This window comes from Pan troglodytes, chromosome 11 (assembly GCF_028858775.2).
Source record: "Pan troglodytes isolate AG18354 chromosome 11, NHGRI_mPanTro3-v2.0_pri, whole genome shotgun sequence".
NCBI lineage: Eukaryota > Metazoa > Chordata > Mammalia > Primates > Hominidae > Pan > Pan troglodytes.
In genome coordinates, this window is record NC_072409.2 from 42,978,677 (window position 1) to 42,994,959 (window position 16,283).

Below are 16,283 nucleotides of genomic sequence, written 5' to 3' on the forward strand. Positions count from 1 at the left end.
ACTTATATATGCATATTTTTTTTTTTTTTTTTTTTTTTTGAGATGGATTCTCACTCTGTTGCCCAGGCTGGAGTGCAATGTCGCCATCTCGGCTCACTGCAACCTCTGCCTCCTGGGTTCAAGCGATTCTCCTGCCTCTGTCTGTTGGGTAGTTGGGATCACAGGCGCCCACCACCACGCCCAGCTAATATTTGTATTTTTGGTAGAGACAGGGTTTTGCCATGTTGGCCAGGCTGGTCTCAAACTCCTGACCTCAGCTGATCCACCCGCCTCCGCCTAAATATGCAGATTTTTAAAAACCCACGTTGGGGCTCATAAAGTAACATTGCATTTGCACATTTTCTAACATTAAGCTTTGTATGGCTTAAATCTCTACAGGAATGGGCTTTCCTCGTTCCCTTGGAGGAGACTGCGTGGGTTTCTAGACTATACTAAGGTTGGTGAGTTGATATGCAGTAAGCATGAAGTCAGTTACTCCCGACGCCAGGGCCTGGGGCCAAGGAAGGGGCTGTATTCTGGATACTCCCCACTCTCACCGCCTGTCCCGGGGAAATGCCCTTGTCTCGTTTTTTGTTTTGTTTGTTTGTTTTGAGACAGAGTCTCACATTGTCATGCAGGCTGGAGTGCAGTGGTGTGATCTCGGCTCACTGCAAGCTCCGCCTCCCTGGTTCAAGCGATTCTCCTGCCTCATCCTCTCGAGTAGCTGGGACTACAGGCGCCCACCACCACGCCCGGCTAATTTTTTGTATTTTTAGTAGAGACGGTGTTTCACCGTGTTAGCCAGGATGGTCTCGATCTCCTGACCTCATGATCCGGCCGCCTCGGCCTCCTACCGCGCCCGGCCTTGTCTCTCCCTTTGACCTGGTCAGTAGCCCCTCCTCCTCTTCCCCAGCAAGCCCCTCCCCACTTCATGCAGTCTCAGGAGTCAGGACCCAGGCAAACTTCCCACTGAGCTCCCACGGTATTTTCTGTGTGCGGCGGCCTCCGCCTTTCTCAAAGTATAGTTTCATGTTCTCCTTCACTCCTTCACTCCCCACCGGACTCTGCATTGATCCGGGACTAGGATGGCATATTTAAAATAAAAATGTATGAAACAGAACATACGATAAAAAGTGTTATCACCTGTATGCACATTTTAAAGAACAATAATAAAATAAATACTTAAAGGAGCTTCTCCTCCCTTCACCTCCTGCATTCCAAGACGTAACTGCTTCCCTGAATGGGTTTTTCACTCCCTTTTTAAAATAAGTATTACTCTATACAAATGGAATTTATGAATGCATTCTGGTTTTTTGTTTGTTTGTTTGTTTGTTTGTTTTTGAGACAGAGTCTCGCTCTGTTGCCCAGGCTGGAGTGCAGTGGCCAGATCTCTGCTCACTGCAAGCTCCGTCTCCCAGGTTCAAGTAATTCCCCTGCCTCAGCCTCCCGAGTATCTGGGACTACAGGCACGCGCCACCATGCCCAGATAATTTTTGTATTAGTAGAGACGGGGTTTTACCATGTTGGCCAGGATGGTCTCGATCTCTTGACCTCGTGATCCACCCACCTCAGCCTCCCAAAGTGCTGGGATTACAGGCGTGAGCCAGCGTGCCTGGCCATGAATGCATTCTTATGACACTTGCTTCTGACCTAGGTATTTCACCCAAGATTATGTTTGTGCGGTTCATCTGTGTTGCTGTAAGGTGGCTGTGGCTTGTTGCTTTTCACTTCTTTGTAGAATTGCATTGCAGAAATTCTCTACTGTTTATGTTTTCTACGCTGATGCACATTGTGGTCATATCCAGTTTTATGTTTCTACAAGCAGTGGTGCTGTGGACATTCTGGTGTGCATCTCCTGAGCCCCAGGGAGAACAGTTTTCTCTTGGAGGGACCCCTAGAAGGGGAATTCAACCTTTCCAGAGAATCCCAAGTTGTTTTCCAGAAGTGATTAAACCAATCTATGCTCAAGGAAGTCATGCGCAAACGTTTCCATTGTTTCACAATCTTGCTCATCTTTGCTGCAGTCAGACTTCTCAATTTTGACAATCTGATGGGGATAAAATGGTATTTCACAGTATTTTAAAAGAAAATAGCCTTTTTGTTCCCAAATTCCCATCACCTAGCAGAGGATGATGCATTTAAAAGCTCACAAACCTTGTATTTGGTGAATGAACAGCAATAATGTAATGTGACAAATGCTGTAACAGAGAACAGCATCAAGAAGATATTCACCAAATAACCAAGTGTCCCTTAGGTCCTCAAATCCAGTTGCACAGCAGAATAATTCAGGTATCCTTTTATTTTCTTTTTGTCATTTTATTATGAAAAATTTCAGGCCGGGTGCTGTGAGTCACACCTGTAATTCCATCACTTTGGGAGGCCAAGGTGGGTGGATCACAAGGTCAGTTCGAGACCAGCCTGACCAACATGTTGAAACCCCGTCTCTACTAAAAATACAAAAATTAGCCAGGTTTGGTGGCATGCACCTGTAATCCCAGTTACTCAGGACGCTGAGGCAGGAGAATCGCTTGAACCCAGGAGGCGGAGGTTGCAGTGAGCTGAGATCATGCCACTGCACTCCAGCCTGGGCAACAGAGCGGGACTCCATCTCAAAAAAAAAAGAGAGAGAGAGAAAAGAAAAAAGAAAAATTTCAAACATACAGCAAAGTCGGAAGAATTTTTCAGTGAACACCGTATACCCACTCCTAGATCCTACCATTAGCATTTTACTGCACTTGCTGTAGTAGTCTGTTCTCACTCTGCTAATAAAGACATACCTGAGACTGGGTAATTTATAAAAGAAATAGGTTTAATTGAGTCACAGTTCCACATGGCTGGGGAGGCCTCACAATCATGGCAGAAGGCAAATGAGAAGCAAAGTCACATCTTACATGGTGGCAGGCAAGAGCATGTGCAGGGAAACTTGCCTTTATAAAACCCATCAGATCTGGTGAGATTTATTCACTACCATGAGAACAGCACGGGAAAGACTCACCCCCTTGATTCAATTATCTCCCACCGGGTCGTGGGAATCATAGGAGCTACAATTCAAGATGAGATTTGGGTGGGGACACAGCCAAACCATATCACTTGCTTTAGGGGGATTATTTTTAAAAATACTGATTCCCCAGGGCTGAGAAGTTGATTCTACAGTTCCAGGATGGGGTCAAAGAATCTATTTTTGTTTCTTTGTTTTTAAACTCCCCAGGTGATTCTGATGAACAGCAGCCTTGGAAACGACTGCCTTAGGGGACTTGCTGCTATAAATAAAGAAGACAGATTTGTAATTAGCCTAGCAGTGTTCATTCTTTGTGGTTGAGGGTTGGGGGAAATTCTGCTGGGTGCCTAAAGCCATTTTCTTAGACCACCAACATTCTTAGAAAATGTGTCAGCTAGTGTCTGTTTTGTGGAGGTTTAGACAGGTCTCTGAGAGGGGGTGGGTCAGGTCCTCTCAGCACTGGATGCCAGGAAGGACCCAGCTCCAGTCTACCCGGAGCCCCCCTCCAAACACAGAGCCGAGAAATGAACTTGCCTTTCAGATGCAAGCCAGATCTTTTCAACCTTTGGTTGCTGTTGTGGGCTGAACTGTGTGCCCTCAAAATCCTTCTGTTGAAGTCTTAACTGCTAGTGCCTCAGAATGCGACTGTATTTGGAGACTGGGTCTTTAAAGAGGTAATTAAGCTAACATGAGGTCATTAAGTTGGATCCTAATCCAATATGACCAGTGTCCTTGTAAGAAGAGGACATTTGAGGGCTGAGTGTGGGGTCTAATGCCGGTAATCCCAGAACTTTGGGAGGCCAAGGTAAGAGGATCGCTTAAGGCTAGAAGTTTGAGATCGGCCTAGGCACCATGGCCAGACCTCATCTATATGAAAAATTTAAAACATTAGCTAGGTGTGGTGTCACATGCCTATAGTCCCAGCTACTCACAAGGCTGAGGCAGGAGGTTCACTTGAGCCCAGGAGTTCAAGGCTTCAGTGAGCTATGATCGTGCCATTGCACTCCAGCCTGGGCAACCAAGTGAGACCCTGACTCAAAAAAGAAAAAAAAAAAAAAGAAAAGAAATTTCAACACAGACACCCATAGAAGATCAAGCAAGGGCACAAGGAGAGAGGCCTCAGGAGAACCCAACCCTGCCGACACCTTATTCTTAGACTTCCAGCCTCCAGAACTGTGAGGAAAATTCAGTATCTGCGTGTAAGCCTCCTAGTCTATGGGATTTTGCTATGGCAGCCCCAGCAAACTCACACAGGTAGAGAAGAAGGCACTGAGCCTGGGATATGGATGGCAGGGCAGGGCCAGCCCAGACCCAAGCTCCCACCTCCCACACTACAAGAAACCGGCCTCAGTCAACAGCTGGTAACACATCCTTTCCACCTCACAAACACAAGGAATGCCACTGTCTGGATATATGTGAGAACGATCTTCAGAGCCACCAACTGATCCCGCAGATGGCTGGCTGGGTGTCCCCCAGGGCACAGCCTAATGAAAGGACTGTTGGAGGCTCAGCTTCTCCCACATGGCTCAAACTTGCTCCCTTTTTAGGAGTCTGCTTTACACAACTTCTTTCACAAATGGAGTGGATATAAACTTTGACTCACCCCTCCAAATTTTCAATCACGTAACATAATTCAGTTCTGCACCTTCTGCCACCAATCTCAATGGAAACAAGTGATGAATGCCTAGTTGCAACAATGCAGAATGTGTAAGCAGCAACTTTCATCAGATGGAGGCTGTCATTCATATTCACGACATTTAATCTCTTTATTCAGGGCCTCTTAGGTCCAGGTAGATCCTCATGATAAATTTTGGGAACCTACTTGATCGCAGTGGGCTATGTCTCCCGGCACTGACCCATCACCCTCACCACCAGCCACCCTGGCCACACCTGCCTCCCACAGTTGACCAGGCCCCTTGGCATTTCATTTTCTCAGCACGTTCTTCGTTTACAAGGCTGCCCCTGCAGGTCTTCTACATATGGGAAGGTCATCACTGGATGAATAGGAGTCAGTTTGTATGTGTACCTCTGTTGGAGGAAGAGCAACTTGAGTAAGTATTGTTTTTTGAGGTGAGAGTTCCACAGGTATCTATCTCTCTGTTTCTTCTTGTCCTGAAATTATCATCTGATTTTTCGAACACCTCCAACTGCCTTCCTACTCCTCAGCAATGGGGTCCGACAAAGCCTGTATTCCATAGTATTCCAGGTTTTACTCCACCCCCTCTGTTTCCAAGCTGTATGTTCTGGTGTTTCTATTCATACAACATCATCGCCTTTTCTGTTTTGCAATCCTATTTTCTTTCTTTTTGTTGTTTGTATTTAAACAATTCCTTTGTTTCAACTCAAGTTATCTTCAATTGTTCATTGGGTCTAATTCTATGTTGTAACAAACACCTTTAAATATTTCTTACCTCTCCAGTCCCCAAAGCCCTAATTCTGAGAGTTGATTTGGCTTGTGAATATCCTCCCACAAGGAAGAGGCCAGGATAGGGAGTGAGGGGGGGCAGTCATTTTAGAATTGAAATCCCCACATTGAGCAAGAGTACTTTTATGAAAGCTTGTGAGGATCTGTCTGATCCAGAATCAAAGACTGACCACGCCTAAGGTGTGGCCAGTGTGGTATGGCCACTGACCATGTGCAAGAGCAGCATTCATCTTGAGGTGGAGAGCTCCTTAAATGTGGGCAAATGTTTCTTCTGAACCCTCAATTACTCATTTGAAAGCCTTCCAATTGCTGGAGGTTACCGTGAGGGAGGAGATGAATGGAAACTCTTAGGCACCCATTTTTATTGGGAGCCAGAGAAGAGGGGAGCTTAAAATGAAGAATGTGTGAACACATGTATGCATGTGCAAGTGTGTGTATAAGTGTGTATGTTGATGGTACAAGAGTAACACTGGGCCAGGCACGGTGGCTCAGACCTGTAATTCCAGCACTTTGGAAGGCCAAGGTGGGCGGATCACAAGGTCAGGAGATCAAGACCATCCTGGCCAACATGGTGAAACCTCATCTCTACTAAAAATACAAAAATTAGCTGGTGTGGCGGTGTGTGCCTGTAATCCCAGTTACTCGAGAGGCTGAGAATTGCTTGAACCCGGGAGGTGAAGGTTGCAGTGAGCCAAGATTGTGCCACTGCACTCCAGCCTGGTGACAGAGCGAGACTCCATCTCAAAAAACAAAAACAAAAACAAAGAGTAACACTGTATCTCCAGTAGCAACAATATTCAGAAAGACAACCTCGCCTATGCATACTCATTGTGGTCTGTTTTCAGTCGGTTTCAGGCCTGTTTCAAAAGTCCTATTGTCCTGTCTTCCAATGCCCCCTAAATCTCCATCTGGCCCTGCCCTGAAATCTTCAACTTTGGAATTATTCTTCTGTGTATGGCTCTAAAAGTCCAAGTTAACCAGCAAAAGTATTGTCTAGTAGCCTCATCAGCCATTAATACCTTGATGCCAATTGGCTTATCAGACTGGGAAGACTTGGAGCTGAGTGTTGTCTGGTAGCCTTGTGTGCCATTAACACCTCCATGCCAATTGACTTAGATTGGGCAGCACTGGAGCTGGTTTTTGGGAAGTGGGGAGACATAAGCAACTTTAGAAGTGTGGAGGCAGCTGTTTGATGAGAGAGGGCCCACCCTGGTGGGAGTCTCAGAGAACCACTAGAAGGTAACACATAAGGGTGTTGAGTCCCTGACCCCCAACCAGAACCTATATCATTGACTTAATGCTTCTAGCATCTGAGAGTGGAGAGAAGAGAGGCACAGCACTGACATAATCTGCGAAGATTGATTTCAAAGGAAGGAAAAGACAGACAGGTTGCTTTTGGGAGACGTTACATGGAAAATGTTTATTTAGAAACAGAATGCTTGTTCCCTGGTGCTGCAAAGAAACAGCACTCGAACATAAATTTAATTCTCTCAGCAAGGCCATTATTACTTTCTGCAGAAAGGGTGCTCATTGGAGATGAAACAATGTGACAGCACACCTGAACAAAGGAGGGAAGCAATTTTTATCCCTTACATAGTTTGTCCCTGAGACTGTGTCCTGTCTCCATTGGCTGGAGCCAGACCTCACAATCTAAACTAAAACCAGATTGGCTAACAGTTTAAAACTTTTCTAAATAGGTAAAAGTAATGGAAAGACAAAGGAAAACAGGAAGTTGCTTGTGCCATACAGGGAAGGGCCATAGGCTGCCAGCTGGAACTTGCCTGTGAGCATGTCCAGCATAAATATCTTGGTTACGGTACAAGGACATAGAATGTACTATGTGCCTGTGAGCATGTTTAACAGCTACATACGACAGGGCTTAACAAAGAGTTATTAGCACAAAGCAAGGAGGCTTGAAGGAAGTTAGTTTTTAAAAGAAACTATTATTTTTAACACTTATGATTTATTCTTTAACAAGAAGGGAAGGGGAAACTTTGAAGAGGAACTTTTTACATTCTACAAGAGAGAACATTTCAAGCGGCTTCCCTCCTTCCTATACTTGTACGTTTTAACACCAGATTTTCTACTCCCTGCCTCATTATGCCACTCCTGCCCAACTCTAAGTACTTACACTCTTGTACAAAACAAACTTGTCTTTGCTCCCAATTGTAAAGCCTTGGACTAAGATAAGACTCATATGAACACATTCAGTCCTAACTAAGGGACAGCGTAGACCACCAGGACCACAAAGACTGGGTAGTTCTGTCGTCCTCCTGTCTGCACACTCAACAAAGGCGATTTCCTAGAAGCCCAGGTAGCTTTAGGGCTCCTCCCTGCCCAGGCCACTTCAAGGCCCTGTACTTAATTTTGTGTTTGCAGTTTTGAGTTGCTAAAGAAGCTCCCCCCTCCCCCTTCACTCTGAAAGCTGCCTAAGTCCTAGGCCACACAAAACTAGTGTCCACTCTTGAGTATCAGCCTTGGCCACCACTCAGCAGGAGCATGTAGCCAAGTGTGCTTCCATGAGGGTCTTCATTTTAACTAGAAAAAGCAAACTCCTCAAGTTCTGCTGGAATTTTCCTAGCAACTGTATATTGTGGGCCATTTAAATGCCCTTTGTCAGCTGTTTCTCTTTTTTCTTATCCCCCTTTCTCCCTCATATTCTAGACCCCTCTATTTGGAGATTATGTATACCTTCCTGTTCGTAACCCCACTCACATTTATAGATAAACAGGGCCCTTTGATATGACACCAAAAGACAGGGGGAAGTGTTTCGAAGGGAAATGTTGGGTTTTTCGTTGTTGTTGTTGTTACAACTATTGTGACTTTTAGAATCCATGGTCAGCCAATATGCATTTGAGTCCATTTTTGACTGAAGTCACTGGTATGAAAATGACCTTCTGGACCAGCCAAATTCACAGGGCTGCCCCCCTTCTAATGCTTAATTACTTAACGTGTCTCAAACACATACATTCTGGAAACTCAAATGACTCTGCTCAAGAATGGCTATGTCATCTTTGTGGGAGGGAGATCCCAAAACTCCTAGGATGATTATTATTATTTAATAACACATGGGGCACCTCTTCTACCCCCGCCCCGCCCCCCCCCCCCCCCCCCCCGCCCCCAACACACACACACCTAATCACACTGTCAGCCCAGAATGAAGTGAGAAGAGTCTGGCTTTATTTCAAGACCAGCTAGTCAGCTCTTCAGAGCTGCAGTAAATGTTCTCACTCCCTCTACCCTGCCCTTGTATCTGTAATTCATCTTTATTCATAATGTGGCCCATTTAAAGACGCAGCGTGTGAAACACCGTCTACCAGCGGCGGGGTTGAGCAGATAAAATGTCAGACATTGTAGCGGGGGCGCTCCCGAATAGAACGCTTCAGTCTTGAGCGAGAGCAGGGTTATCAGCGCGACCCACCAGCTCCTAGGTTTAGGCCAGTCACCCAAGGCCGCCTGGCACAGGACGGCACAGTAGGTGGGAGCATTTGGGTGGCATACCCCAGAAACCACAGGAATCAGAAGAGAAAGGGAGCAAATGTCAATCCGTGATTCTTCGGACCAGCTACCAATCTTGGTTTCCAAGGGACGCCACCTTGGTCTCTTTCAGAAGAAACGGCTTCCGAGGGACCGACAGGAATCCGCACACATCTCGTGCTGAAATTTCCCCGGGAAGGCGCTGTGATCTGTCCGGTTTTCCTGCTCCCCGCCTCCCTGGCGGCCCGTAGGCCTGTCATCTAGAAGGCTCCCAGCTTTTCCGCGCTTCCGTGGGAATGCGAGAAGGAAAGCCTTTGAGAATGCAAGCATGAAAGGTGGTGTTCTTCTGCAGTCCTCTGGGAACCCCCCACTTCCCGGAGCGCTGAGGATGCTAAAAGGAGCTTCCTTGCTTCCCCACACCTCCCCCGACCGGCATTGGGACAAGATGGCCAAATGTTAGCAAATAATGTTTGCGGGGGCGGGGGAGCCGAGCACAAGGTGGAGAAGCCGCGGGAGCGCGCGGAGACCCCCAGCCCGGCGGCCCCCAGCAAACACGGCCGCGGGGGGCGGGGAGAGGGTGGCTAGGTTCGCGGGAGCTCGCCGGGCAGGGCGCCTCCCAGGAAGGCGGGGAGGGGAGCGCCTGTTTACCCAGGAGGGCTGTGCTGATAGCACGTTCCTCGAGTTTACTTTGCTTTCCTTGAGTTTATTGTAAAGGGGTAAAGTTTTCGGATCCGTCACGTGACCCTGACAGGTCCTGCCTATGGCGCGGCAGACCACCCACGCCGAGGGCCATGGAACTGCTTAATAGAAACAGGCTTGTAATTGTGAGTCCGCGCTGCACTCCGCCGAAAGCCTCCGGCGGCCCAGCGCGCCGGGGTTTTTACACTTTCCGTTCCTTTTGTAAAGACGGAGGAGGAGAAGAAGAAGAAAACGGAGGAGAAGAAAAAGACGACAGGGGAGACAAAGAGACCCGCAGCGACAAGGCAAGGGGGAGACGAGGGAAGACTGGGAGAAGACGGAGGAGCGGAGGACGAGGAAAGGGGGGCCAGGGAAAAAAAAGGAATTGATGTGAAATCCAAGCCCAGCGTCCGCGCCATCGGCACCCGCGCTCCGAGCAGGGGTTGACGGCCGGCTATGGTGAGTGCAGCCAGCGCGGCGGCCGCCGACGCCACCTCGCCCTCGCGCGCCGTGCTCCTCGGGCGGCGCGGGGACACGGGGACGCGGGACGCCCCGCGCGGCGGACGGAGGAGCGAGCCCCGAGCGCCGGGCAGGAGGGGCGGGCCGCGCGCAGGGGCCGTGGGGCCGGGTGGGCTGCGCCGCCTGGGCGCGGGAGCGCGGGTCCCGCGCCTCCACGCTCGCTCGCACGCCCGGGCCCCCGCCCCCGAGGCCAGCCCCGCGTGGCGGGGAGGGGGCTGGCCGCGGCGGGCCCCGGCTGAGGAACGGCTCCGGGGGGAATTCTCACGGAGGGGGTCGCCGGAGCTCCCATTTTCACGCCTGAAAGGGTCGCCACCTTGGCTTCCGCTCATCAGCCTGGTGGTGGCTACTGACTCGCCAGCGGAGGCAGAGCTGGTGATGGAAGGGCTGGTGCGGAGAGTGACAGCGCCGAGGGGAGGGGGCTCAGAGCGCGCGCGCGGAAGCCGCTGCCGCCAGCTCGCGGGAGCAGCCGCAGCCGCAGGGAAGGGCACGCTCGCGCCCCGCAGACCCGCTCTCGAGCCCGCACGCACGCCTAGGGGTGCGGGACACCCGGGCTAGAAGAGACGCACCTTACCCACCTCCCCTCCCATGCTGCGGGAAAAGGGCCAGAGAGGCTTTTGGAGTTCTGGAAGGGGCGGTGGGTAAGAGAGGTGGTGTGTGTGACTCTTATGCCCACCGATTCAGGCGCTTGGGTGGCTGCCACCCTTACAGAGATGGGCGACCAGCCCAGTGCTTAGAGTGCAGAGTGCGGCCTCAGGGGAGCCCGGGGGCGGGCCGGACCGATTCTCACTTTACAGGCCCGGGCCCAGCGCTGAACCCCAAGACCCCCAGAAACTGTGCCTCTGGGTGACATGCGCTGTGTCTCCACGTATTTAGTACGTTCATGTTTAAAATGATGCTAGCGTGTGGATGAGCACACTCTCAGGGAAACTGATCTGTTTCCATCACCTAAGAAGAACCATATGGGTGGGTGGCTGTGGAAGACACCCACAGACCTGTTTTCCTGCACCTGGGAGAGAAGACCGTCTTCCTCCCTTTTTATCCTTTCTTCCTCCCTGGGGAGGAGAAATACAAAAGAACTAGACATAAATAATAAAGAGCCACAATGGGTGGCTCTAAATATTTGATAATTGGATCACTGAGGTCTTGAACTACCACAATAGTCCTTTTTCAGCATTCTGTGTGTGTTCATTTCTTTTAGGTTTTTATTTATTTCTGTGTTTATTGGCGACAGTAGTTCAGCATGCAATTAATCGCCTCCACAAAGAAAGACAATGCTTTATGGTGTCATCCTTTGTTATTGCAACTTAAAATTTCTGGGTGGTACTCCGGATAAATTGTTGCCTCAGGTGCATGGAGTGCCCAAGTTGTAAAACAAGGGGCTTTCGATTGTGAGTTTGTGTGTGTTCCAGTTGTCACCCAGCTTCCTTCCACAAGGCTATAAAATGCCTTTGAGTCCATGATCTGTTTCAATTAAAATGTTGAATCAAGGTAGACATCAATAGGCCTCGCCATTCTCAATTTGGGGTATTAGCTTCATTTCAAACTCACTGTGAGTGGTGTATCTAATTTCTGGTTATAAAGTAGTCATAATCTTTGAAGCTATTTGAACAAAACTTAGAACCATTTGGAATTATTTTCTGAAAAGAAAAAGGCTGTTTTACAAATTATCTTCAACTTTCTACAGATAGATAAACTGATGAGGTTAATCAATGTGGATTAAAATATGTCTCCCGTTTTTATCCTCATTCCTCTCTCTCTCACACACACACACACACACACACACCTTTTATTTTCTCCAGCCTCTGCCACAGTGTATAATGCCCTATTGAGACGTGTAGGCGTGATGTGTAAACCGGATTAGCAGTATGAAAGAAAGACACACAATAAGCTGGAATTGTTTTACTTCCCTTTCATTTCTCATGCCTATATTTCTAATAAATTTGTTGCTCCAGCAGTGGGTCAAAGGGATCATGTTGCTCAGCTTCTTTTTCATGCAGGACCCAATAGCAGAGATCACTGAAATGAATGGTGTGCCTCCTAGCAAACGCAAAGCTTGATAGAGATATATTAGACAGGGAGAGGCGAGGAGAGGGAAGGATGCAAAACATGTTCAAAGTCTGGGTGTTGTAGGAATACATCTCTATCCATGAGAGGAAAGCAATGTGGGTAAGAATGTATTTGGAGAGAGAGGGATCAATGCAGGGGTCAATGCTCTGTTTTCTTTCAAGTTCATAGTAGGCTCTGAACATTCAGCAGTTGGTGACATGCTTAGCAAGAGAATACCAATAGCTTTTGGCAATACATAAAGTCTAATTCCCCTTTCAAGCTAGTATTTAAACCTGGAGTAATCAATGTGGAGATTTCTGGGACCTTCTCAGGACACTCCCCTCTGCCGCTTTCCCCACCCCCAGCTCACTGTAAGCTCAAAAAATGCCAGTGCTCCCGGGTTTGTGCTGTAGACCCCTCATTTACTCCTTTGTGGAGTTAGGAGCAGCTTCCCATTAAAGGAGATCAGGGGTAATTAGCAGCATTATTTTGACAAGTTGGCTAGAGCTGTTCCCTTTCCTCCAGCCTGGGGAGGGGGTAAATAAGGGGAGGAAACAGAAGGTGGAAGGGAGTAGGGGAGGGGAGTCAAGCCCAGTAGTTTTAAATTTTGTAGCTGCTGAATCTCCCCCCACCCCGCCCCCGACTTCCCTGAAACCTTTTAGACTCATTTTCTACCATCACCTTTTAAGAATATACAAAAGCTGCCAATGAGAAAATAGTAAGGCATTCTTAGGGAGCCAAGAAAATGTGGTGGATGGTGGCACATTGACTTGAGTTGAGTCGACTCAACTCATATTCAAGGTACCTGCTTGGAACTGCTGAAGCCCTGCCTTGACCATCACTCACATCCTGTATCCTGGGCTCCCCATGCAGTAAAAGAATATTGCATCAAATCCCCAATTCCTCTCTCCATCCGACCCTCTCAACAAAGATACTGTAGGACTTAAAATCATGTTTGCAATTCCTTGTATTTCTGGAAGAGTATTAAACTCAGTAGACAAAATTATAAATGGCCCCAGGGTCAAATTACTGGAATACATTAACCCCTTTATTCATTTATACTCTGCAAAACTTGGCAAATTACATTGGATTTTAAAGACTCATTTGGTTTGATCTGAGAAACCAGTGAAAAGTTAAATCTCACTGTGGTTTTTCATAACTCCACCAAGTCTGGCTTCCACAATTGCTTACCATTGGAACATCCCAACACAAAGGGCAGATGTTTTATTTCGTTGTCATCATTTGGATAATCTGATGTCATTTTTGAAATGTGTGTGGTGTGCCCATGGATATTTGTAGTATTGGAACAGAGAAGGGAGGAGATGTGAGGGAATCCGGAGAGCTTAAGGCATCTGCTTTGAAAACTACACACTCCAATGAGAAGTCTTGGATCATGACTGGGAGACCAAAATGACAATTTATGCATTGAGATGAACTTTACTTGGAAAGGGGAAATGGAACACTCAGCTGTTGCTTCATAAAGGCTGGCAACTCCTGCTGGCTGATAAGGCCCCAAGTTCTCACTTATTTTTATTTGGTAACTGTCACAAGGGGTGCCAGAGGCAGAAGGGCCATTTAAAGGGACTGTCTTCCCGGAGGACACCTTAGCAGGTCTGGCTGCCCCAGTCAACATCTCAGATCTGTGGAATCCTTGTGGTTAGTTGAAGTTAACAAACCCGGTGTGGCACAGCAGTCCCCTGCACAGGGCATGCATATTAAAGCCGACAATGCTTACAAATGTAAATAAGGGCAGATTGATTAGGAACAACATTATCGCGGGAATGTCGCACTCGCATGCATCAGCAATGAGGCAAATTGGGGGCAGCCTCAGCCCTGACCACCCAAGTCGAGCAGGCTTTTACACTGGCTCCTCTTCCCTTTCTTAAAACGTTACAGAAACAAGGCCAATTAGATCCTCAAAGTAATTCATCTCTAAGTATGAAAAAAGCAGACCACAGGGGAAGCGGCGGGTGGGGGGTGGGGAGATTAAGATAGCGCTCGTTAGAGCCCAGGCTCCGGAGTGCGTCCTGGAACCCACGGGTAGAATTTACAGGCCGGGACCATTGTCTGAGATGCTGAAAAGTTAACCCATCAAACAGCGGGCGAGGGGGCTCAGGGCACTGAAAGCTCCGGGGATCAATGTTCAAAATGTTTAGGAATTAAGTCAAACTAAGGGATATGGGCCTGAGTGGAAGAGGCTTTGCCACTGAAATGACGTGCATGTGGCAGCCGCCGGAACCAGAGGACATGCAGCCGCGTGCGGAGAGTGAGGCGGATCCATTACGGGCACACAGCTTACCATTTCCTTCCAGAATTCCTTCTTCCAAACAAGCTATACTGAAATCCCTCTAGTAAAAGATTGAGACGAAACACTAATAGTTTTGGGCCAAAACGTGGTGGAGAAGTTTGAAAAGACAAACATAGCAACGTGTCTTTGGCTATATGGTTCCTTGCCCTCCAGCAAGCTTGAAATATAAAAAGGCTAACATGCAAAACTAGGGGTACTACCCCCCTCCCCCAGTTTTTAAAAAGCAATTTCCAGAAGCAAACACACAATGGTTCGACTTGAAGTGTCGGCATAACCATTCAGTAAGAAAAGCTAGAATAGTAAACCTCTTTTCCTGTTTTGTGCTATTTATCAAACCTAATAAACATCAGGATCGTACTCAAAGATGAAACTGGCAATGTGTGGAGCCGTCTGAGCTCTTTATCAACTCAGTGTCATTTTCCTCGCATGCTGCCCGCCTGCCTTCCGAGTTTCCGCAGCCCTTCCCTGAGGCACTCACAAAATCACGTGCTCCTTAAGCGGTCTGAGTTTTGAATTTCCGCGCTGGCCCGGTGCTCAGGTCCCCCTCCGGATCCCGCGAACGCCCCCAAACACCTCCACCCCGTCTCCCTCTCTTCCTCGGGACATCCCGCCCTGACCCCGGCACCGCATACGGTTTGCGGGTTAGGGGGTCGGGGGAAGGGCCTCCCCCTGAAGCCGGGGAGGAGGAGAGGCTGGAGGGAAGGTGGCCAGGCTGGTGGGGGAGGGGAGATTGAGGGAGGGAGCGGGGCGAGGGAGGAAGGAGAAGGCGCAGGCCGAGGGAAGGAAGCGGGGAGGGGAAACCGCCGGGGAGGAAGGAAGGGGGCGGGGAGAGCCGGCGGACGGGCCCCCTGCGGGAGCCGCGTGGACCGCCCCGGTGGCCGGCGCGCCCCGCCGCAGCCCCCAGCGCGCCCAGGCAGCCAGCGCGGGGCCGCTGAATGGGCAGGGACTCGTGAGCGCGACCATTGGCCGGTCGCGGGGAGGCGGCGCGGGCATTGGGCAGCGTAAGGGGGCCGGTCCGCCTTCAGGAATGTACTACGGCGCGTCTGGCACGTCCGTCCGCGCCGGCTGGGCGCGCGCCTTGCCTGGGCTCCCGGGAGGCCGCGCTGGAGGCCCGGAGCCCGCCCGGCGCATCCGCCTCCCTACCTGCTCTGCCCTGGCCGCGCGGGCGCGGGGAGTCCGGGAGCCGGGCGCGCGCGCGCGCACCCGGGCCTCCTGGCGCGGGGTCACGTGGCCACCGGAGCTCCGCCTTCTCCCTGCTCCTCCCACTTTCCCTCCATCTGGGTTTCTTTCTTTCCTTTCCTTTCCTTTCTTTCTTCTTTTTTTTCAATGAACATACACCGTGTGCATCTTAAAGCCACACCGCCCCATTTTACGACTTCACTAGACTTCTCGCTACTGCCAGTCCCTCTGCAGTTCAACCCCGTTTAAAAAAAAAATAAAGTGAAGCAAATCAAGGGTTTGCGGGTCGCGCTCCTACCGCAGGGAGGAACGTAATAACTTGGAAACGTAAGAAAAACACATTCCACTTTCCGAAAACAAAAATTTTTTAAAATAAAAAGCCTAGTTGTGTAGACGTGTCTGGCTCCAGAATCCACCTCAAAGGGTCGCGTGTTTTCCTCCTCCGCGGGAAGCGAATCCCCGGGATGCCTTGGTGACACTGGACGCGGTGTCGGGACGAATCCTCGCGATCCGCGCACAGTTTGTTTTGAATGAATCCAGCATCGGGGCATTTATAATCTCCTACGTCATACTATTATTAAATATAACATGCATACCGAGTTTTGTAAAAAAAAAAATACTGACTATATAAACATCTGGTTAATAAAAAGGGGTGTACAAATGAACCCAAAATA

General features: G+C 49.1%; 1 protein-coding gene across 1 annotated transcript in view; it reads left to right on the plus strand.

The window, feature by feature from the left end:
* The first annotated feature begins 9,519 nt into the window (after positions 1-9,519).
* PTCH1 (patched 1) overlaps positions 9,520-16,283 on the plus strand; it is a 73,184-nt gene continuing 66,420 nt past the window's right edge. The window contains exon 1 of the mRNA XM_016961227.4: positions 9,520-10,016. Within this exon, the coding sequence (XP_016816716.1) occupies positions 10,014-10,016 (3 nt within the window). The 5' untranslated portion in view covers positions 9,520-10,013. The remainder of the gene's footprint in view (positions 10,017-16,283) is intronic.